Below are 26107 nucleotides of genomic sequence, written 5' to 3' on the forward strand. Positions count from 1 at the left end.
CTATTCTACTTCTCAAAGGGCTTTAGCCCAGCAGAGGGAAATTAACAGAAACATGTTGATACAAAAAAAATATGTTAAAAATCCAATTAATCTTTAACAAGCTATTGATGAGTCAATAAAATACTGTGTAGTGCGCGCGCATGGGAATCGCGTTATCTGAGCTCCATTACAGCCGAGTGGTACACACTATCTGAATTGAACGAAATCTCTTATAGCAGCCATTACATCATGTATCGGCCTCTTAACGTCTTCAAGGTTTGTTTTCGTTTTCAATCGATTGTTATTATACAAAATTCGAATTCAGAATTTGCTTTATAAGACTATAAACACTTCATCATCACATCATTGTTTTCGTTGCAGACTTATTTTGTAAGCTATACGCAAAGGAATCTGCAATGAGGCTTGTACCAAAAAAAATTTAAGAGAATTTTAATTTGTCGTTTTTCAATTAGAAAGGAACATCCAGGTTTTGATATGAATAAAAATCATCAAGTATGAAAGCTATGAATTATTTTTTTAATCTTCGATATATATATTATTTGTGATATGTGACGTTATGTTCATAGATACTTTTTATTTCTATAAAAACTTTAATATATTATTTTAAATTTAGTATTTAGAATTTAGAAGTTAACAATAAATACAAGAAATTATCTCTAAAACTGTTCTACAAGTGATTAGTGTATAAAAAAATGGCACCTTAGTCTATAAGATATTATGGTAAAAAATTATCATTCTATTAATGATACTTTGGGCAAAGGTCTCCTTCTCATTCAAGAACATTTGGAGCTTCTCCATCACTAAGTTCAAATGTGTCCACACACGAATGATTTTCATCCACAACGTGCGTTCCTCACAATATCACCTCTGAGCGCGAGATAAATTATAAATACAAATTAAAAACAATTTCATTGGTACTCTAGATTTCGTCAGATCTCGTCTTTTTAACATTACATTATCGTCTTAAATATTACCTATTATTATTTAAGGCATGCGACCACGACCGAGAACATGTCTAACCTCTGAATATATATCTAAGTTATAGCTTGCTAGTCCGACACTATCTGTAATCCGACATGTCTATTATTATTGATTATTTTTTTGACAATCTTCATTGCTTAATTTTAATTTGACTACATGAATATGTATGGAAGTGCGCGCACTTTACGACGTGACAATTGGGTGACATTTGTGTCTGCATCTGTACATATTCACGGATTTGACAAGAGTGACGAAACAGTCACCGTGACAAAAGTTACCAGTGCGCGCTAGTTCTTATTTACACTTCAAAGTATGACACGTTTTTTATGACATAAGTGACAAACGAGCAGGAGGCTCACCTGATGAAAAGAAAGTGACTACCGTCGCCCATGGACACCTACAACACCAGGGGGTTTGAAGGTGCGCTCTTTTCTTGTATGTTCCCATATCGTATCGGTTCGGAAAAATCGCCGGCGAAAGCTGGTTCCACAAAGTGGTTGTGCGAGGCAGAAAATACTAGATACTCTAGTATTTTCTGTAGGTGCTTTGTAAAACGTTTGTCGAATTACCGGGAGTCCACTGTTGTTGCAATATAATTTTTTTTATATTTTATTGTATCGCAGCGCAATTACTTAGATAATTTAATTTACACTTATTTTTTAATTCGTTAACGTCACAATCTAACCACCAATATGACTTCAAAGGCAAATGTCAATCTTCATTTTGACATTTGTTTTTTTTTTTTCATTTTTAAACTGGCAAAGGAATTATAGTATACAGCCATTTTGAGCCAAACCAAAACGATCGTGCCAGTAGTTAATTAACTAAAATATAAACTTGTTAACGCTTAATAATACCGTATGATTCCATTAAATATGAATTCACCGATAAGAAACGGTCATAAGTTTCCGATGCTATCACTCAGCTAAGTATTCGTATTTTTAAATCGTAGTGAAAGCAAACCTGATAAGCGACTAGTTATCAACTTAGCTGATATCGTGTGTTTGTCCGTTTATCATCTAAATTACATGACAAGTCCATATTATTTTTCTCGATTTATCTCAGAACACTGATCACCTTTGAATCTGTGTTGAAGTAATTTATTTAATTTGGAAACAAAGTGTATTATTATAGTGACTCTACAATAAAAAATCATTAATAAAGCTTAAGGATGTTACCTCAATGCAAATACATAATTAAGTCTAATATTTAAGGGTTGAGCACCCAAAATTTTTAATATGATTACGTTTATAATCATATTAAAAATTTAAATATGGAACATTAACTAAATTAATAAGTTAATTAAAACCCAAATATTACTATTTTCATTATCATGATTAATTTCTTTTTATGTCGATGACATGGTGACTTCCTACTCTTGAACTGTTTTTCCTTGTCTCTTTGCCCTAGAAGGCTACCTTTAACGCTGTAGATACGTATTAAATCTTTGACGTTATAACTAGACTAACTAAAACATCAAGAAAAACTCACTAGTGACCATATTGCTGCAATAATGTTTTCGTACATGTAACAATATAATATTTCAAGCACTTTCATAGTCTGATGAAATTGACCACCTTAGTCGAAATCTGATAGTATTACACTATCATCACAATAAACAAAACACCTGTTAAGACCACCTGTTAGTCACTATCGTCCATAAGCACTGGGGCTATCTGTCAAAGACTCACTCATGCGCCACCAAGTTGTGATAGTACACTGGCTCACTCAAACGTAAACATAACCAACAAAAAAATAGCTAGTGTTTTAGCAGATGGGTTTACAAAGAACCACGTGAACCAAAGTGTTATGACCTATATGATATTAAACAAAATATTTAATATGCATAAATGTATTTGATTTATTGATCTACAAATTTCTGCTATTCTACCAAACAGGTGTGTCAAAAACAAATATAAATCATTTCCATCGTAAAACTATGCATTTCATGATATACAATTATCTAGGATACAGTCTGTTTTACTACAGAAACCACCAGACGTCAACCGGCTTTACAGCACGCTGACCTGCAACGTGTATGTAAAAAATTAAATAATTCTGTAGAAAATTCAGTGGAAATTAATCGGATAAAGAGCCATCTAGCGGTGATTTCTTTACATAGTTCACAGATCAAAATCCAAAAAACATTTCCATAGTTCCGGTTGATAATTATTAACACGTCACAAAACTTTAACCCACGAAATTCCAAAAATACCTATATAATAATTTCTAAGTCAAGAGTGTATATATGTTCGGCTGAACCAAACGCTAGCGCGATTCAGAACCCAGATTGTTCATACAAATTTTCAGTACTAGGATTTAATTATAAAGTTTAACATAAACAATAAAAATAACAAAAACGCACTCGATTTGATTGTATATCACTGGTACATTAAAGAATTAAGTTTGTGTTTATTGTATTTTTAAATACAGTACATGTTATCTCAAATATATAAGTTTATAGATGTCTCTACTAATCATAAAAATTTGCTAATATTTAAGCTAAACTAATTTTTAAAGTACTTATAAGGTACTATAAACTATAGTCAATGATATAGAAATTGGGATTTAAAGTAATAATTTTAAACCTTATTTCCCAAAAGCACAAATTTGGCGCTTATGCTTTTCTTCTTTTTCAGATACGATACACATACAAATTTTAATGGTAATAAATATTTTCGAGAAACACTAGCTTATTAGCCCATGGTATACCCCTTATCCCCACAAGAAAACTTAGCGTATTATGTGTAAGCGGTCAGAATTGAAGTCGCGTCTTATTCACCACTAACCGACAAGAACTATTGAGGTTAAATTACCAATCAATTATCAATTATAAATCCAATAACAAAAAACAATATCGAAATCTTGGTCTCAAAGCTGGGGGACAATTCTACTAATTTATACCAATACACTTTCTCGATTCGATTTCGATCTATCGACTATTCGTGACAAAAATAAACCTGAACTGAATAATAACTGAGAACAACAAAAAAAAACAACTGCCTAAATTTCCACTGCTGGACTAAAGGCCTCCTCTCCCTTTGAGGAGAAGGTTTGGAACATATTGTACCACGCTGTTCCAATGCGTGTTGGTGGAATACACATGTGGCAGAATTTCTATGAAATTTGACACATGCAGGTTTCCTTGCGATGTATTCCTTCACTTACGAGAACGAGATGAATTATAAACACAAATTAAGCACTTGAATATTCAGTGGGTGGCCTGGGTTTGAACCCGCAATTATCGGTCAAGATGTATGCGTTCTATCCACCGGGCCATCACGCCTCACTGAGGGCTAATTCTAATAATTCATTCATAACGGTTACGATACGTTATCGATTCAACTGAGATCTTCGTTATATTTGAAGAATAGGACAATGTTTAAACTGCTACGATTACGTTTCGATTCTATATCGATAATGACAAATTGTTAGTAGAATTCGCCCCTGGTCTTTTCCACGATATAATAACCGAGCTATCGCCACAGCTTAATAAATAAACAATCAAAGAATACGTGAATAGATAGATAAGCGTGTGTTGAACCCGCACTTTGAATCGTTCGTATAAATAAAAAAAATATATATATCTACATCAATCATAGTAATACTGTTAACTTGTATGATTCGTTTGTTTGTTATACAAGTTACCGGATTTAATATTATAACTGTCAAAAGTTCTTGATTCAAAAGTAATTTGACTTTTATAATTTATAAAGAGACTAGCTGTGTCCGCTACATCGCACGCCTTTGAATTTAACAAAAAAAATATTGTAGCCTATGTTACTCCTTATTATATCAGCCAGTGAAAGTCCCATTAAAATCGGTCCAGCCGTTCCAGAGATTATTCGAACAGACAGACACATAAACAAAGATAGTAAAAAATGTTATTTTGGTATATGTACGGTATATACACATACATACGTATGCATTGAGTAAAAATGGGCTATTTTAATATTACAAACAAACAGAACAGGCAGAATTTCATTATACGTATAGATTGTTTTTTTTTTTACAATGGATGATTAGCATCTAGTTTATAGTTCTAAGTTAAGAAGTTGTGTGTTTACAGGTATTCGTTTAGGTATTATGTATTTCCTACAGTGTCGGATTGCCATGCTGTGATACGGCATACATACCACACGTGCTTGCGTATACACTATTGCTCTGTCTCTTGTCGAAACTAGATTAGACCTTTAGAATTGTCCGCCAATAGCGAAATATGGCCCACTCATCAATAGTACCAAGTGTAATAGTGATATTTAAAAAAATAACATTATTTTTAGACGGACCTTATTTTGTAAACGGACAAATAAAAAAAAAGATTATTCATCTATTGGAACTGAATTAATACTATACAGATTTTGCTAAATTTTAAATAATGATTTTTGATTGACTGATTGATTGACTTTAATTTGGTTTATTTTATTTTGATTATTATTATTTTCTATGGCCACTACATTTTTATCTAAAAATGAAATATCTATTAAATTATTATTTTACTCATTTCTATGACATTAATGAAATATAAAGCTAGCTATACTTATAAGTAATTAAATGTGCATTAATTTCTTTGAACATTATTGTTATACATGTATTAAAATTATAGTTGTGTAGATATTTTGATTAAAATAAAACGTCACTACGACAGACGCCGAGAATACAACTTGTATAAATACACCTTGTATTCTCTGTCACCTTGACATTACGCTGTTACCAACGAAATCATTATCTTATGAACTTTCTCTTTAATAACATATTGATAGCAGCAACATTCGACTTATATTTTGCTTACGCGAACGAGATAAAAAATTATCAATAATTAATTATTTTAAATTGCGAGATCCGAAAGCGCATCCCTCGTACGAGTACCCAAGAATCTTCTTTATACGTCTGTGCACAATCTGCTATATGTTGTAGGTATAGTTATTGTAACTTACTTATAACATACCACTTACTTGGTGGTAGGGCTTTGTGCAAGCCCGTCTGGGTAGATATCACCCACTCATCAGTTATTCTACCACCAAATAACAGTACTCAGTATTGTTGTGTTCCGGTTTGAAGGGTGAGTGAGCCAGTGTAACTACAGGCACAAGGGACATAACATCTTAGTTCCCAAGGTTGGTGGCACATTGACGATGTAAGGAATAGTTAATATTTCTTACAGCGTCATTGTCTATGGGTGATGGTGACCACTTACCATCAGGTGGCCCATATGCTCGTCCGCCAAGCTTTACCATAAAAAAACAAACACAATTCTACTAATATTATAAATGCGAAAGGTTGTGATATATCTATATTTGTTAATCTTTCACGAAAAAACTACTAAACGGACCTGGATGACATTTTTCAGTAATATAGGTTATACATCAGAATTACACATGGGCTATAATTTGTAACGATATTATGTAATTTGATCACTAATTATTGACCAATTGACCAATAATATACATATAAAGTACCCGTGCGAAGCCGAGGTGGGTTAGTGTTACCTATATATTTCTCACTTAAGTTTATATTTTTATTTAACAAATTTTAACGCATACTTTAATCACACCCGATTCGCATACTTGAATCAATCCCCGATTTCGTTATAACATGAGATCTGTATACCTATCTTTTAATATAAGTATATTATTTTAATCCTCCAGAAATACAAGTAGCGCCATCTACTAGGTCTAATCATAAACCAAAGGAGAGGAAGAATAATATGTAATATATAGATTAAAAATAAATATTATTAAAAAATAAGATACCGTATAAGTTTATTAAATTGGTTTTCCTATAATTTATGCGTTTAGGAATTTTACGTGAATCGGGGACTTTTGTTATTCGATTAATTTGTTCGAGTCATTATAAAACCGAATACATCGATACTTGACTCATGAATTCGAGGAAAAATCGTTCTACAGATGTCGAGGAAGGAGCAATGACCTGTTATCTTAATTTTTAACCTATTAAGCCGAAAATATGAGAGACGAATTATTTTAATGAAATATTTAAATGTTTATTTATAACATTTTTACCTATTCACGAAAATAGATTTTACTTAACGCAGACCAATTTTTTTATGACTTAATTTCATTTCATTTCAATTAATTTAGTTAACAAAAAAAAAACTATTTATTTCATTTTTTGTTTCATAATTATTAATAAAATAGTTAATTAATCTGTAGTTAACAAAAACTCTTATCTTAATACTTATTACTAGTATGAAATTCAAAACGCTTCGAATTGCGCGAATTCGAATTCGCTCACGTTTTCGTGGTTAGTCGTCATATAAATAATATACGGCATATAAATAACATATTTTTTATGGTATAGGCCTAATGGTAAGTGGTTACCAACACCCATAGACAATGACGCTGTAAGAAATATTAACTATTCCTTACATCGTCAATGCGCCACCAACCTTGGGAACTAAGATGCTATGTCCCTTGTGCCTGTAGTTACACTGCCTCACTCACAATACTGTGTACACACAACAATACTGTGTACTGTTAGTTCGCGGTAGAATAACTGATGAGTAGGTGGCACCAACCCAGATGGGCAGGGTACAAACTTGCTTCATATTTAATTAAATCATATTAGCTTCACTTACTTGTAAAAGAGTAACACAGACAGAGTTATTATCGCTTATAATATAAGTATAGAAAACTAAACTAGTAAGTACTTATTATAAGTTATTTTTGAACAATGAAGCATTTTAAAACTACATAATAACTATTTTCGACCACAAACTAAATTTCTAGCAAATATACGATACGATACGTTAAAACCAGTTTTAATATAAGCAATATTAATTTGATTTTTTCCGTCTTAACCAGTGTCATAGTCGATAGGTATGTGTTATTGAATTCTGTAAACAGATTATGGGTTTAAATTTGAGCCAAATACCAAATATATACAACTTATTTCAATTTTTAATGTCTAATTAATTTCTAACTATTTAACATAATACAGGTAGACGGATGGGCTTACCTAATAGTAAATATCATTGCCAACAGACGTTGGCTTTGTAGGATATATTAACCATTTTTCACGTCACCAATGTTGGGAACTACTAACATTGGGATGAGATGTTTTTAATTACACCGGCTCACTCATCCTTCAAACCGCAAAACAAAAATACTAAGTATTGCTGATTGTCCGTAGATTGTGTATTAATTATTTATTATAATTATACGATTTCAAAAATAATGCTTGATGGTACTTCAGCCATGATATTTGAGGAAATGAGAACGATGGCACGATCAGGGTCGAACACGTGACTCTTCTATTCTATCCACGACAAAGTTTAGAGGTTATAAAAGAATTATTAAATCAATCTAATTTATATAATCTTGAAACGTTTCTATAATAAAGACACAGACATTTTTAACATTGCCGTTTCGTAAATTCAAAACGTTAATAAAAAATACATTGGTAAAAAAGGCATATTATTCGATGCAAGAATTTGTAGATGATAAAAAAGCGTGGAATTAATACCTGTTGACTTCCAGGCAGGATATATTACATACATATATAATTGTATTTAACTACATATTAGTTGTATTGTTGTTTTAAATGTTGAAAAAGGGTAACTACTGAGTTTCTTGTCGGTTCTTCTCGGTAGAATTTACTTTCCAAACCGGTGGTAGTAGTATCACTTAATTGTTAAATGACGATTCTAAAGTGCTTATAAAACCCCACTTGAATAAAGTTTATTTTGATTTTGAAACGCATAAGCGAAAATTTTATCCAGACATTAGTCCAAACGAGCCCTTTTTAAATCCATGACAAATACTCCTTAAATGTCTAGAATATTAATGATTAGTTTTATATATGTATTGACATATATACATATACAATATAACTGAGAGAAATGTAGACAAGTAACATCTCTTACAGGTAATCCTTATTCCATAATCTATCAGTTAAAAACTATGCAACCTGCCTACCTGTAATAAGATCTTTTTCATACGTAATAATTAGGCATTTGATTTTTACATAATACCTGTTATCATTACTGCTATCATACATGATAAAATAACATTATGAGTTCTAATGAAATTTACGGAACCCTCAGTGGTCAAATCTGAACGACATTTTAACAGTTTTGAAATTTGTCAAAACATAACTCAATGAGCTGAGATGGCCTAGTGGTTACAACGCGTGATTTTAACCGATGATTTCGGGTTCAAGCCTAGGCATGCACCACTGTATATGTGCTTGATTTGTGTTTATAATTCATCTTGTGCTCGGCGGTGAAGGAAAACATCGTGAGGAAACCTGCATGTGTCTAAGTTCGTCGAAATTCTGCCATCTGTACATTCCACCAACCCGCATTGGTGGAATATGTTTCAAACCCTCTCCATAATAGATGAGGAGGCCTTAGCCTAGTAGTGGGTAATTTACAGGCACTCACAAAATATTTAATTCATACCTTTAATCTTAATTATTAAATGTAGTTTAATATTCAAGGTACACGTGAAAGTTTTCGATTATTCTTTTAATATATAAGAAAACGTATTTAATATACAATTTAATTTAATTAACTTCCTTCGTCTTATCGCTATGTGTAAAATATTAACTCGTGATAGATATTAGTACTAACTAATAAATTAATCATATGTAATTAAGATGGTCAAGCATGTTTGACTATCTTCTCTTAAAATTAAAACTTACTGCATTTTTTTAAATAATGACGTCATAATTGACGTACGTCAAATTTTATCATGATCCGTTCAGTCTAAAATGACGGACTTGATGCTAAGACGTTATATATAGATGTTCAAAAAGTAACAAAAATATTAGTTCAGAGTTTGACTGTAGAAACAATTTGAGCGCTATTTCTTACGCCTGATATATCGTCATAGGTTATAATTTATGAGGCTACGAATTCGTAGTCCAGAGTTCAAATCCTTAGCTTAAATTTAAGGGTCGAAATAATTAAAAATTATGATGTGCTGTTACAGTTATTAATAATATAAAACGCTACAACAGAATTATCGTTCGTATTAAATATTATTCTCATTAGATTATGAGAGAGAAAGCGTACCATGCCCGATCTCTGTCTCCTGTGCAGCCTTTTAACATAAATTCACGAAATAGGTATATCAATAATACAATAAAAACATGGTGTATATAAGTAGAATATTATTAACTGAAAAATATGCATTATTATTATTATAATAGCTAAGTATATCTAAATATAATTAAATATATTCTATAATATTCTTGTCGTATTTGACATCTCTATATAAACTGTACGAGTAGTGCGTTATACATTAAAATTACGCAAATGTTGTATTTTTTCTTTTCGTGATATAAATATTACAATTTATACCGTATTGCTATTGTGATACGTGTCATATTCGTATAATTGTTAATTGATCAACATGAATGTATCATTAATTCAAACCGCAATTTAAGATAATGTGTAGTCGACTGGAAAACTTTACCGGCAAAGTTGAACCGAACATATGTTCCATCTTAATTATGTCAATTTATCAATCAATATCGTTATTCATGACTAATTGTTAGTAATGTAACGCAGTTTCGTAAGTTTCAAAACTTTGTTTCAAAGATTATTTTTGGTTGGCAGTTCTAAGAATAAGTTACTAACTCTACTTTTTTAAAATGTTCGAATATAAGTTTGCTTACGTTTTAAAGGCTTGGGATTGCTCTGTTTCCTTCGCGACATGTCCTAGCACGGTGCACCCGTCCCTCCCAACATGTCACACACAGCACTAAACACGATAAAAATCCTTGTAAACTTAGCACTAAGGTTACACACACCCGACTCGTTCGGCGGTCGGAGCGACACTGGCGTCTAGAGGCGTATTTTCCTCTGCGGTACCAATTCGCGAAGCAGATGAGGGCTGGGTCTGGCTCCGCCCACTTTGGACCCCCCTCCGCCCCTCTCGTAGCGCGTAGAGGCGTAGCGTCGTAGACTTAGGTTTTAGAAAAAAGGTTTTACTAAAAAATAATATTTTACAATATGAATTAAAAATGTTGTAACAGAGGCTGAATAATGGGCGGACTTTTTAAAATTTTTGTACAGTTTTGTACTATGTTGTGGCAGTGGACAGATGTTTCTTAAAGTTGGTAGTTTGAAGTATTTGAAGAGGTGAATTAGAATTGATTAAGATTTTTCCAACACAACTAAGTAATGAGTTAGTTATTAAAAATTAGCAAATAAACCATTGGCTTCATTTTGGACTGGTAACAGGGGCTTGAGTCGAACCAACTTGTGTACATTGTATACCACCCATTTATAAGTGATTAGTTGTTACGGATTGTTGTTGATGTTGGAAGTATTATTATTTACTCGTGGGTCTCGACTGAAACTTCGACTTTATTCAAAAGTTTATTTATTATAGTTTTTTTTTTTTATTTCAGTAAATGTAAGCTGCAATTCACCCATAAAATGTTTAATGCCAAATAGTTACATTAGTTCAGTTAGAATTGTAGTTTGATTATATTTACCTACTTCAGTTTTGTTTCTTATTAAACAGGCTTAGACAGCTCTTTAATTAGCCAGCACCTTCTTTCGCTCTCTAAAATTAATTCTTTGTTAAATCGTAACAATTTTTTTATGGTATAGGTTGGCGGACGAGAATATGGGCCACCTGATGGTAAGTGGTCACCATCACCCATAGACAACGACAGTGTAAGAAATATTAACTATTTCTTACATCGTCAATGTGCCACCAACCGTGGTAACTAAGATGTTATGTCCCTTGTGGTGGTGGGTGGTACATACCCAGACGGGCTTACACAAAGCCCTACCACCAAGAGAAGTAATAGTAAATTACAAGTATTAGTAGATTACAATCAAGAATCCTCTTTATTTTTCTGCACATCTACGGCTGCAGCTCTTAAAATCGTGACAGTAATGTTACATACGTTGTTACAGAAACGAATACATAGCATCTTAGTTAATTTCGTACAACCCTATCATATAAAGCGAAATTTTGAGACAAGTTTTAGGATGTCAAAATAAAAGTATCTCGTTTAGGTAAGTACCTATCTCGAATTCCAAGATACTTACCTAATTCTGATTCAGATGATTAGACTGCAATACGGAGGGCTTCGTCGCTGGAGCGATGTCATCCCACCAAGTGCTAAGGATTAAAGTGGTGTGTCAAAATCATTTATTTTTTTTATGTTATGGGTGTCAATCGAGCAAGAAGCTCATTTGGTGGAGAGTGATTACCACAGCCTAGGTATAGACATCTGCTAAACCGATGTAGTCGCAGGTACGTTAAGGTAAGACGCCCGGCCTTTAAGGTAAGAGTACGCTCTTTCGGATAAACCGCTGGCAAAAGCTGGTTCAACAGAGATGAGTCTTTAAAATCGCGCTGTTATGGATTATCGAACGTCGAGGTAGTGCAGATGGAACTTTGAATTTCGGCGAGATGTCTGAAGGTGAAATTCAGAAGCCGGGATTAATCCGAACAATTCCTCAGAACATTCGGTAGCCACGCGCATTTCGTGGAATGATCTTCCTGATGAGACAACATCATCATACATTACTCTGATCCCAATGTAAGTAGCTGAAGCACTTGTGTTATGGAAATCAGAAGTAACGACGGTACCACAAACACCCAGACCCAAGACAACATAGAAAACTAATGGTAATAATCTACATCGACTCGGCTGGGAATCGAACCCGGGACCTCAGAGTGGCGTACCCATGAAAACTGATATACACACCACTCGACCACGGAGGTCGTCCAATATACAATAATAGAATAATAGAATGGGTATCCCGATGTATTTTTTTTATGGAATAGGTGGCAAACGAGCAGGAGGCTCACCTGATGGAAAGTGACTACCACCGCCCATGGACATCTGCAACACCAGGGGGCTTGCAGGTGCGTTGCCGGCCTTTAAGAAAGGAGTAGGCTCTTTTCTTGAAGGTTCCCATGTCGTATCGGTTCGGAAAAACCGCCGGTACTAATACTACTACGAATAATAAGGGAGATTGAAACATCGGGTGTACAAGTTCCTTCAATTCATCTTTGGTTGCATGTGTCAATGAGGGACAGTGGGTATTTGGACCACCTATAGGTATAAAAAACCATGCATTTCAAAAGGGCGTATTACCGTTTTGGCGGCGGGCAACAATCCATTCGTTCGAAACAAAAAACATTTTTTAAGATTATAGGGTAGTTAGTAGGTACGTGAACTGGCAAATGATCTAACCGATAGTAAGCACTCATTGCCAGTAACCATGGTTGTGTTACCATAAGAAATATTAATAATTCCATCAATGCATTACTTCGAAAACTAAGATGTTATGTCCCTTATGCCTATAGTTATACTACCTCACTAACCCTTCAAACTGGAACACAATGAGTGGGTGGTAACTACCTAGACAGATTTGCACAAAACCCTATCACGAATTCTTTATCAATTAATCGACTTTCATTAAATCACACGTTTGTGTATGATATTTAATTATATTTTTAAATATATAGTTAAAAAAAAGTAAAGTAACAGCCTGTAATTTTCCCACTGCTGAGATAAGGCCTCCTCTTCCATTAAGGAGAGGGTTTGGAACATATTCCACCACGCTGTTCCAATGCGGGTTGGTGGAATGCACATGTGACAGAATTTCGATGAAATTAGACACATGCAGGTTTCCTCACGATGTTTTCCTTCACCGCCGAGTAGCAATCATCGATTAAGATGCACGCGTTCTAACCACTGGGGCATCTCAGCTCCTAACTTTAAATATATATGTTGCATGGAAATCAATGAACATTATCCACGGATTTTTATCATACATATGTACCAGCCAACTCGTTAAATAAGACATTCAATGAAGGGTCTAACTAGCTACCTTATTCACCAACTACCCATCATACTATTGACATTCTTTTGTTCAAATAATTTGCCTGGTTGATGAAGTGTATTTCAGTACTGAATTAATAAATTAATCATTAAACTTTTTCATTTAAACTGGTATTAGTATTTACCTTAATTTCGTTTAAAATAAATGATCCAAAAATTTAATAATATTGCGAAAATACATCACATTCTCAAAAATACAACGTGACGCGTTATAATATTACAAAATAATAATCACATTCCGAATGGAATCACTAGTAATAAAATCACAAACCGTCTTAAAAGCTCTTTCTTAAATAATAAATATAGATTTATACTTAATTAGTTACCTCAGACTACTTTGGGAAGAACAACAAAGAAATAACAAATTCTATTAACTTATCAATAACGTTCTCGATTATTCAGATCCACCTCCACAAAAAATAACCTCGGCTCAATTCTCACAAAAAACAGTAACAGCCTGTAAATGAGAGATGAGGTCGGAAGTATCGCCTTTCCTTTTAGGACTTTTAGGGGCTTATTTTACCACGATGGTTCAATGCTAGCTGGAGGAAGAATATTTGGCAAGATTACATTTCAATTAGACATATGAAATTTTTTTCACGATCCTTAACCGTCGAGCAACTGAATTGTTACAATGAACATAACTTCTTAGTTACTAAAGTTACTGGTACTTTGTTTGTATAAAAATTGAATTAAATTGTTTACGACACCAACGTCATAAAAAGTCATTTTCATAATCAAAACCATGACGACAGTGGCGGATTTACTAATAGGCTAAGTAGGCTAGAGCCTAGGGCGGCAGATTTAAAGGGGCGGCAAATTTAGCCTTATCATTATATGTCTACACATTACGTCCTTAATCCGGAAAAATAATCTAGTAACTGACAGAAATATCACCTAGATCATAATCATACTAATAACGAGAAAAAGCCAATGTAATAAGGACGATAGAACACAAATCATAAAAAAAGTAAAGTAAAGTAATAGCCTGTAAATTTCCCACTGCTGGGATAAGGCCTCCTCTTCCATTAAGGAGAGGGTTTGGAACTCAAACCCCCTCCTTAACTTAACTAAACTTAAACAAATCATAAAGTTGCTATTTAAAAATAAATGTAATTAATTTGAATTTCAAAAGCCAGTAAGGGCGGCACAAATAGAATAGCCTACTAGCTGCAAATTTTTAAACCCGACACTGCCAGACGATATAATATGCATTATAGCGGCTCATCCTCATAGCTTATAGAAAAAATCTACAACATTGGGTCCAATCCACTCATAAACTACTAAACAAAAGTATTACACACAAAAAACATCAAAATTATGCTAAACGTTCAGAAGAAGTTCAGCAACAAAAGCAGAAGAAATATACATAGGTATATGAATATATACGTGGTTACGCCTTAAACGTGAACTATAGCAAAGTCATTCGTTGATTTATTTTGCTTTTTAATTGTGCATTATATCTGCTAAATAAATACTATAATAATAACTACCTACCATGTCCATCGCACAAAACTAACCAATAATTTTCAGAGCCTTGTGACTTAGATGAGCCAGAAACAATGAGCTTTAAAATAAACTTATGTATTTATCTAAACATATTACATGTAAAGTAAAGTAAAGTAGTAAAATGTAAAGTAACAGTCTATTAATTTCCCACTGCTGGGATAAGGCCTCCTCTTCCATTAAGGGGAGGGTTTGGCACGCTGTTCCAATGCGGGTTGGTGGAATGTACATGTAGCAGAATGAAATTAGACACATGCAGGTTTCCTCACGATGTTTCCCTTAACCGCCGAGCACGAGATGAATTATAAACACAAATTAAGCACATATATATAGTGGTGCTTGCCTGGGTTTGAACCCACAATCATCGGTTAAGATGCACGCGTTCTAACCACTGGGCCATCTCAGATCTCAATAAAATACTTTCATAATAATAAGTATTTAGAGTACGACACAAATTATATGTAGCATCGGAAAATGCAATGGAATGAAAATAAAACCGATTACTGCCGATTTACACAACCAATAGAAATAGCTCCCTATCGCTCCATTCGACGCTATTCGTCGCTATAGATTCTCGCGTTAGAGTAAGCAAGTGCATGTTAATCGAAGTGTCACATTGACGAATATATTCGGTCACATGATATTACGTTTGTGCAAAGATCATATTCGCATGAGAAATAAATATTGATAATTTGGGATAGCGTACTCAATTCGGATGTGATCGGTTTTACGAATTTCGCCGATGCTAAATCTAAGTTGTGTCGTACTATACTTAATAACATTTTAAAGATTATATCTGACTAAACGAGCACAGCCTATACTTATATAACAATTTGACAATTAAGAAAAGATTTTTCAAAATTCATCACCAAAGAGGATTTAATATTCGACAAATTTGTATGGATATTCCTAATTTCTGATGTACGAAATGTTGTCAGTATTTGGATTCCTTTGTATCTCAGCTCCTTAGTCGTAGGTGTCTCCTTGTCTCAGTTGTGTAAAAAATATATCCCATATGGGGCATATATCGCCAATAAAAGACGAGAAATAGCTTGAATAGAATACAGAAGTTATTGACATTAGAATTTTGGTATAAAGTGGATTCTATTTTGGAGCAAAATGTATTCGGTAGTGTGTTTGAAAAGTCCACTTCAGAGGTTGAAATTGGGGATGAAACTAAGTTATATTGTTATACCTTTTTTTTTAAGGTTGACAGGAAAAAAAATGACTATGACGATGTGAACGGTGCATTATCACAGATACACAATTGGTAAATAATTTACAGTAAATAATTTAGTTTTGAATGCTCAAAAAACAAAATGTGTAGTTTTTACCCTAACTAATGTTAGCAAACAAAATTATAATATATCTTTAAATGGTGACCGTCTTGAAGTAGCTGATACTACGGTGTTTTTAGGAATATAATTAGATTCCAGACTTCAGTAGACTTCTCATTTATCATCCCTAACAGGAAGACTCAGCTCCGCAACATACGCGGTTAGAAAAGTTAGACAACTAACTGATATTGATACCGCTCGTTTAGTTTATTTTGGTTATTTTCACAGTATTATGTCATATGGCATATTACGTTGGGGTAACGCTGCAGATATTGAATCTGTCTTTATTTTACAAAAGAGAGCCATCCGGTTTATTTATAATCTTGGAGCTAGAGACTCTCTTCGGGATGTTTTTAACAAAGTGGGAATACTCACTGTTGCGTCGCAATATATTTACAACAATATTCTATATATTCACAGTAACATTGATCACTTTGATAAAATCAGTGATAATCATTGTATGTGCACTAGGAGTAAGGATAAGCTTATAACGCCAAGTTTCCGACTCCGCAAAGTCAATAGATCCTTCTTGGGGCAAGGTATCCGTTTCTATAATAAAATTCCGCAGAAATTTTTAACTTTGCCGTTTAGTAAATTCAAATCGTTTGTAAAAAATACATTGGTAGAAAAAGCATATTATTCGATACAAGATTTTATAGATGATAAAAAAGCGTGGAGTTAATACCTGTTGACTTCCAAGCAGGATACATTAATTGAAATAATTATATTTAATTAACATGACGTTGTATTTTTTAAATGTTAAAAAAGAGTAACTACTGAGTTTCTTGCCGATTCTTCTCGGTAGAATCTACTTTCCGAACCGGTGGTAGCTTCACTTAATTGTAAAATGACGATTCAAAAGTGCTTATAAAAGCCTACTCGAATAAAGTTTATTTTGATTTTGATTTTTTGATTTTATCGCTTGAAAAACGCTTTACGCGCTTCCCCCACGTGATGGAAAGTGTGGTGTGTGGGGCTCCCCGGTTTCCTAGACTTTTTATTTATTTATTATTAAAAAAATAAAATAAAAAAAGTCAGTGTGGGCCACGTCTTCTAAGAAGACGAATGAAATCTAGCAAAGATCTGCTGATGTTTAGTATAAAATATAAAACGCCAAAATGTTGTAAATCTGCGAGCCTGTGGATGTCAAAAAAAAAAACTCTTAATGGAAGATTGCGTATCGGCTAACGCAGCGTACGATTCCTAGCCAGGCCGAACACGAGACCCGACTTGAATAAGGTTTTACATGCGAAATATAAAATCAAAGAAAAGCAGATATTACTTTTCTCTATTATTTAGAAAAATCTTATTTCTGAAGTCATTAATTCTTCAAAGTTCAAGGAGTGTTTGTTATAGGTACATATGCGGTGTGTCACCATTGACTGGGCCATCGCCCGTCATAGGGGCCCCGATTGAAATGTAAAGAGACAATCCTCCATCTTTGGGTATTAAAGTCAGCGATGCCTCACAGGGGACCGTGGTATCCTTCTCCTTCGTCTTCTGACATAATCTCTTCTTCTTCTTTTGGCAGACGAGCATATGGGCCACCTGAAGGTAGGTGGTCACCATCGCCCATAGACAATGATGCTGTAAGAAATATTAACAATTCCTTACATTGTATACAGACTATTGTTAAGGATTTTAAGGTTTAATTCTTGTGAGTCTTTAAATTAATTCCGTTTTAATAAAAAATAGAGAGAAGGCCCTTATTTTGGTTCAAGGCCCGAGAATTTGCATGTGGATTTACGCAGGTGTCATTGTGGTATATTCCTTCATCACTGAGTACATTTTCATTATAAATACAATTTAAGATCGCATGGGTTTGAACTCACAATTGCCAGTTAAGATGTACGCGTAAAATCTTTCCTTAGCCATTCCTATTCTATCAATAAATTGAATAAGAATAATAATTACATTTCCTAGTGTTAATAATACTGCTTATTGGTATTCATTGTAAATACAACGGCTCGGGCCACGCCGTATGTATAAGTAGTAATGTAACTTACATTCTGATGGTGCATTTGCCGTTCCTTCTCTGTTTTACACAAAAAAAACCCCGACTATGACTGCACTATTAGCTGTCCATAGTCTCATCCATACTAAAACATATTATAAATGCGGAAATAGCAATCCGAGGTCTGTCTGCATTATCGCTGGTTCGCGACCATACCTCTGAACAGAATTTGATTTAATTTGGTATAAAGCAAGACCCAGGGAACTTTGCTAATACTTACCTGTTACCTTATGTTGGAATAATACAAAAACTCTCCTCACAATCAATACTTTATCTCTCCTGAAATGGTTCACAATCATAACTGATACAAGATTGATCATTTTGCTCGATCCTTCCAATTCAACGATTAAAGTAAGAATGACCATTTCTAGGCTTATGTACTCCTAGTATTTAATGTTTACACGCCCCTCCTCCGACTGTAGCAACATCCGGTTTCGATCCATTTTAAATACAATTTAGTTTAGTCAAAATCGGATGTTGACAATCAACGCAAATTGTAACAACTATTTAAATCGAATTATTTATGCTGATAATACTTTAATACATTAAAACAATAAAATATGATCATATTAAAATAAATATGCTAACACTTATTATACCTAATGCCTGTCAGTTAATCCCTACAACGCGAGCAAAGCTGCCGACGATAAATAGTTGTATATAAATCACCGTGTAATGTTAAGCTACCTGCCTTAATTAAATGATTTAAAAAATAGTAAAAACTACTGACGCCATCTATATGTTCCTTCTGTAAAATATTTTAAAACTCATAATATTAAGTCCATTTCAGGTAATAAATTATAAAAAAAAAAATATATTCAATAATAAATCTTAACATACCCTTAATTTAGATTTAATAAATTCAATTGTGTGAGCAATTATTTATCTTATCGCCATCTATACGGAACAGAGTTCAACTTACTTGTCAACAAAATGCCATTTTAATTCCGTACAGAAACAACGTAGTTTAACTTATCATCACTAGATGGCGTTACACAATGTTTGCACCAATATATCGAAAGATTATTTTAGTAACATTATATAGAAGAAAAATGACTTTAAAATTAAAAATAATTATTTAACAAAATTAAGATTTAATTATCTTTAAATCATTTAAATACTTTTGAGAATGTCAAATAGCGCCTTCTGCATGACATGTTTCTAAAAAAAGATAATAGATGTCGCTACTATACTAGTATAACATTAAAAAATTTCGTATTAAAGGATACAGTGTTGTACGTACCCAAATATTTTGACAATAGAAGTTATGAAGTCCAGTACGAATAACCAGTCCTAATGTATGTTGTTAAGAACCATAGTTATATCATATTCTGTATTGTTCAATATACATTATATATCGGTAGTTACAACAGAAACAATACTTACAACCGTTGTGTTCCAGTTTGAATGGTAAGCATGCCATACTCCAGACGTAGCCGCTTAGTTCGAGATTAGTATTGGATTGGCGATGTCAGGGATATTTAATATTTTTATTAATATCTAGCAGCGGTAAATGGTGCTTAATTACCACCACGAAATCAATTTGCCAAAAAGAGGTGACCATTAAAAGCTAATTTTGTAATGCTTATATATACTTTAAGTATTAAATAACAAATGTAAACTAGAAATAATACATCCTACCTATACCTACGTGATTTCGTACACAATTTAGTCCAATGTACGATTGACATCAACTGTTTTCTGGTTCTTTACTTACCTGATTCAATCTATTAATCAAGTAATAGTAATAAAATTTCTGTATGCTGATGAAAACTGGATGAGGAATGGGAGCAAATTGGGAACGTTGACGCTTCTTGGTAGAGGAACTACGTTCATCTGTGGACTGCAAATACCTACTTAGAATTTTACCTTAACAAAATTCGCATCTCAAAAATGATTGTTTTATGTAACTAAATCAATATACCTACTTACTTACATGTGGTACTAATAACAAGGTATGTACAATAAAGTAACAGCCTGTAAATTTCCCACTGCTGAGATAAGGCCATTCCATTAAGGAGAGGGTTTGGAACATATTCCACCGCGCTGTTTCAATGCGGGTTGGTGGAATGCACATGTGGCCGAATTTCGATAAAATTAGACAAATGCAGGTTTCCTCACGATGTTTCCCTTCACCGCCGAGCACGAGATGTATTATAAACACAAATTAAGCACATATAGTGGTGCTTGCCTGGGTTTGATGGGTTTTAACCCGCAATCATCGGTTAAGATGCACGACTTCTAATCATTGGGCCATCTCATGTTCTTTGTAGTGCGACACTATCTAGTCTAGATATATAAATAATGTAAGCTATTATCAAATGGTATGTAGAGTGTCGAGATTTGTATATTAGTTCTCTCTAGATATTGTTACTCAATGATTTTCGAACCACTCCAGAGTAGTGTTGTGTATCGTGTATCTCGCGAACGAATTATGTAGATGGAAACAGCGTTCACACAAATGAACTACGCGAACTAATTCCCCGATTTTTCGCTCCATAGTTCGTTAGTGAACGAGGAAAGGCGACGCCGATCAAATTATTGTCGTCAAATATTCATTCATTCATTTCATTTATCTTTAATTTAGAAACCATTTAAATTTTAATTATTCTTATCAATAATGCATTATCAAATCTAGCGAACCATTTGTCATTGTTTAGATTCAATAAAATTCAGATCGCTGTTTATGTTAATCTGTTGGTGATCTCCCAGCGGTTTGATAGTCGGTAAACAGTTAGGATCTAAAGAACTAAATCCCGTACTAGTTCGTTTAGGGTTGGCAATCTAAACCAAGCGATCTCAGTTGCGAACTATTACGTCCAACACTCAGTCCAAGAGCCAGTGATCGGCAGACTTACGGTATAAGCTCCATATTACATATCGAGGAATCCTCGATGGGGATAGTGAACCTCCATTTCAAAAGCAGGTAAACCATACCTGGCAGTAATATAGTTGCTATTATACCGATCTGCCGATCACTGGCTCTGCCTATCCAGACACTAACCGTCATCGGATTGTACAGTCAGATAAAGAAAACCTTCGTCAGTTTTTAAATTCATTCCTTTATCAATTCTTAAGCTCTTAGTACCTTTTAAAACTAAACATCAAATCATTGCGACGCAATATGACATTATCGATCGGTAAAGCAGATTATTTCATACGCACGCGAAAATGGATCTTAAGGTGACGAATATTTTCTTACCCCGACTGTACAAGGATTTGACAATTTCATCAGAGTACAAACACAACGTAGCCGGTGATTCACCAATCGCTGACGGCCTGGCGCGTCACAATTACAATCAAAACAAAACACGCTCACGGCTACACACATGCGTGCAATGCCCGGCGTTTGGTCTAAGTGATAAGCGTTTGTTTTTATTAATGTATACATAAAAATACAAGTGTTTGTTGTGTTGTATCGCTGTATAACATAATATTTTGTTTAGATTTAGATGAACATTTACATTGCTTAAATTTGTTTAGTTATTTATACGCAATGAAAATACAAGCAGCGTGTTTTCTAACGTGATATTCCAAGCAATATATAAAATATGATAAATTAGTTTTCGATTACATTAAATATATTCAATGCACACAAGATAATAGCTTACTCAAATAACAGAGTTGGACCAACCGACCTTGGATTTATAAACCCTATAATCAGTTCTTGATCAATATCTTTATTATACTAAAACTATTCCACGTAAATAATAAAGTGACGATATAAAGGTCATAATAATATCATAGATTATTTTAGATTAATACTAGTAAACAATAATCAAGGTTGTATTAACTCCTCCTACCTATGACTATCGTAAAAGTCGTAATGTAAACATTTGGACGTAATAATTTCTCAGAAACTAACACCCACAATATTGTAATTTAGTAATTAGGTTCCTTATATATCCCCTAAGAAAGGATTTTACAAAACAACACAAAGTTTTTTGAAGTAAGAAACTTGAAATTTAAAATGTAGATATGCTCTATAGATATACGGAGATGTTTTAATATCAAAAGGTTAATGTATATTTAAAAAGAAACCCCGGATTTAGGATTAAAACATAACACAAAATATAAAATATATCACAAAATAAACATAAAGTGAAAGATCTTGGGAATTGCTAGAGCAATCTGTGGTATTCAATAACAATTTCTAATATGGCGTTCGAATGTCGATGACGCTGCCGTCGAATTTTTGAAAGTCAAAATAGATAGAAGTATTGTTGAACTAGAAATAAAGATAAAGAGAACTATTAGTACAGTGTATTATAGCTCAGCTTTTAGTAAATCGCATAAAATATTTAAGGTTATTCTATTCATTATTGCTTCTATTGAAATGTACTACCGTGGTATATTGCTCCAGGTAGCCCGAATTCTCTTCTGAATTCGTACTACAGATTATACAGATTATCCAAAACAAAACCAATCGCTCCTGCCTTTTAACGGTCACGCGATGACCTCGTGTAACACTTTTCCGTCGTGACTCGCAGCGTGACGCCTCATCTCGGTCGCTAGCCAACACTCAACCACATACAATAATAGTCATAGGAATACATGAAAAAATGTGTATGCGGTCATAACTTACTCCACCCGATCACTCGGTGGGCGCGTGTTACTTTCACGACGCGCGCGTGACGTCACATCGCGCGTCTCGTAAGCGTCGAGGAAAGGCCGTGACAACAACAATAGACAACTTGTCTATATCCAAACGCTATTGTATCGTGAAGTTTAGGAAGTGATACTTATAGTTTGTTTGGCTACTAATAAGTAGTAAGTTTAAGTTTTTAGTAAGAATGTTTTAAAGGTTTTTTTTTTAAGTTATTTGATATTCATTTATATTTTCACCGTTCGTCTGTGCAAGGGACGATGAAAAATTTGTAAATACGAGTACTTTTTTAGTTCAATCTGAACGCACGCTTCATCTTTAATATGTTATCAAGTTGCCGACCTCCTGATAAGATAGATCGTGGGAATAATAAATTCTCCATACAAACTATTTTATGTTTCAGCTACTAAGAGTCAATATCGCAATTCAAAAGTTAACTGGTGATAGTTTTATCATTTTAACATACTTATATATATTTTTATTTATAATTATATTTACTAAAAACAAAAGTAAACAACGCTCATTGATATCTCGACGGAGCGAGCGCGAATCCAAACAAATGAGAAACGCAGCGCGCGTATCTGATTACAGTGTCCCTGATAGCCGTGTGTTTACTATCTAGAATATTCACATTTACGTTCCGAATATCCGAATACAGATAACGCGCTTATTACGACAACCGCGAAACGTTTTGTTTGCTTTCTTCTGTACCGTGCTACATTTTCTCTCGGAAACGGCGCGGAGGTCGTTGACACCTGTCAAAATTGCAGAAGAGGTGCAAGCCGTCGACTTGTGACGGTCCGGCCGCGCGGCCGCAGGCGTCGACTGCGACGCGCTGCACCGAGTAGCTGCGGCGACCTTGTCGCGCCCGCGCCCCTCGCGCGACGTCATGCGGGGGCGCGCCGGTGACGTCACGCCACGACCTCGCCACCCGTCACTCGGCGTGCACGTGAACACCACGAGCCGGCACGCGCTGGCTGCGTGATCACTCCGCTCCCATTGGCCGGCTGTGCCGCGCCGTCCTCTCCCATTGGTCGCCCGCCGCCCGCTCCCCGCGTCGGTCCGTGCCTCGTACCTCGAGCGCTCGCGAAGCGGTTTATTCGTCTGCGGATCGCCGACGAAAATACACGGCTCTCTTGGAAGTACTAGCGGTACAAGCCCGCGAATTCTGTGAATTAAAAAAGAAAGTTTCTCACCGTTGAATGATAACTTAGTCAGAATGTCCACTATGCTAGATGTTTGCGGACCCCTCTCCCCGCCTTCAACGCCGCCGTTGATGGACATTAAAGTGAGTGTTGACATTGTTTTGTTGTTAACAGAAACTTTTGTTTTGTTTTCTTAATTTTTTTATTTAAATTAAAAATAATTAAACCTTGTAGAATTAAACCGTATCTTGTGCAATCGAAAGTATGGCAGGAGTGCGGCGCGCGATCACGCAGCGTGCGCGTGCTCCGGGCTAGTGAGCAATCATTTATGTATGTCTGTCTTTGTCTCACAGGTCGAGTTACCTCTAAAGAAAGCTGCAGTGAAGCGTGCAAGAGAATCGTCACCGCCGGCTGGGCTGGTCACACCCCAGCCCTCGGATTCGGAAGGCGAAGATGAATTCAGCAAGCGATCTCGGTGTGAGCTTGCGAGGCTCTTACTCACCACGCCCCCGCCCGAGCCCTGCGCTCGGCCTTCGGTCATCATGCGAGCACACAAGGACGGCACCTGCAGTCCTGAGCCGCTCCCGATACCACCGTCAAATATGAACATCCTGAAGACCTTAAAATTCAAAATGAACCGAGGCCACAGCTACTCACAAGCCAAATACATAGCGAGCCAGGCGCAGACTCCGCCGCCCGCCCCGCCCAGTCCCAAACCTAAAGTGGAAGAGGCGCGGGTCCCGTCACCTCACCCAGACTGCCAGCCTAAGCAAGACGAGCACAGAGTGCCTCAAGTGGCTTCGACACCCGGGTGGGTCCCGCTCGCCCCGAGACCGGCCCCGGCTGTGATAGTGCCGGGCGCCCTCCTTCCGACCACAGCACTCTGGTTGGTCGCACCCGCGCCGGCCGCACGACGTCGCCTATACGAGTGCACTTACCCCGGCTGCGGGAAAAATTACTTCAAATCGTCACATCTGAAAGCGCACGCCCGCACACACACGGGCGAGCGTCCCTTCAAGTGCACCTGGCCGGGCTGCGAGCGACGGTTCTCCCGCTCCGACGAGCTCTCCCGGCACAAGCGGACCCACACCGGCGAGAAGAAGTTCGGCTGCAGAGTCTGTAACCGGCGCTTCATGCGCTCCGACCACCTCGCGAAGCACGTCAAGAGGCACGCGAAGGAGCGCGCCCCCCCGGCGCCCGTGCTCCGACTCCTGCCCTCCCCTCCCCTCGCTATTCCGGTCCACAACCCCACCGTAGTGCAGTGAGCGCTACCGACTGTGATTCAGATCTCATGATCGTTACCTAGTTTTAGTACTCAATTAAGACTGTCCTATCTGACTACTTAAGTAGTTGCTAGTTGTAAGTCTATGTTATTATTTAGATGATGGTAAGCTTCAAAGAATATAAAAGATTGATTTATAAATGATGTCGTTTCCTTTCTCACTTCACTTACACTGCACACACGATCACGATACACAGATTCACTTACAAGCGTAGTGGTATGTCGTTGTAAAATCTGGTTTCCAAAATCCAATCCAAGAGTGCCGTGGTGGTCGCTGACAGTCCGACCACGAAAGCCCAGCACAGAAGGCCGGCGTGCGACTGGCGGCGCACCGCGCTCGCCTCCGCGTCGCAAACTGATAACGACTTGTGACTTCTCTTATCGCGTGGCGATATC

The 26107-nt window shown here is 35.6% G+C and overlaps 2 protein-coding genes across 2 annotated transcripts in view; one reads left to right on the forward strand and one right to left on the reverse strand.

The window, feature by feature from the left end:
* Positions 1–10778, reverse strand: part of LOC124530890 (zinc finger protein ush) — a 223941-nt gene extending 213163 nt beyond the window's left edge. The window contains exon 1 of the mRNA XM_047105249.1: positions 10624–10778. Coding sequence (XP_046961205.1) covers positions 10624–10663 — 40 coding nt within the window. The 5' untranslated portion in view covers positions 10664–10778. The remainder of the gene's footprint in view (positions 1–10623) is intronic.
* Positions 10779–24343: 13565 nt separating this feature from the next.
* On the forward strand, positions 24344–25852 carry LOC124531192 (Krueppel-like factor 16). Its single transcript, XM_047105682.1, has 2 exons — positions 24344–24572; positions 24783–25852. The coding sequence occupies exons 1-2, from the start codon at positions 24504–24506 to the stop codon at positions 25692–25694; spliced, it is 981 nt and encodes a 326-aa protein (XP_046961638.1). The 5' UTR covers positions 24344–24503; the 3' UTR covers positions 25695–25852.
* The last annotated feature ends 255 nt before the right edge of the window (positions 25853–26107 follow it).

Source organism: Vanessa cardui, chromosome 7, assembly GCF_905220365.1.
Source record: "Vanessa cardui chromosome 7, ilVanCard2.1, whole genome shotgun sequence".
Lineage (NCBI taxonomy): Eukaryota > Metazoa > Arthropoda > Insecta > Lepidoptera > Nymphalidae > Vanessa > Vanessa cardui.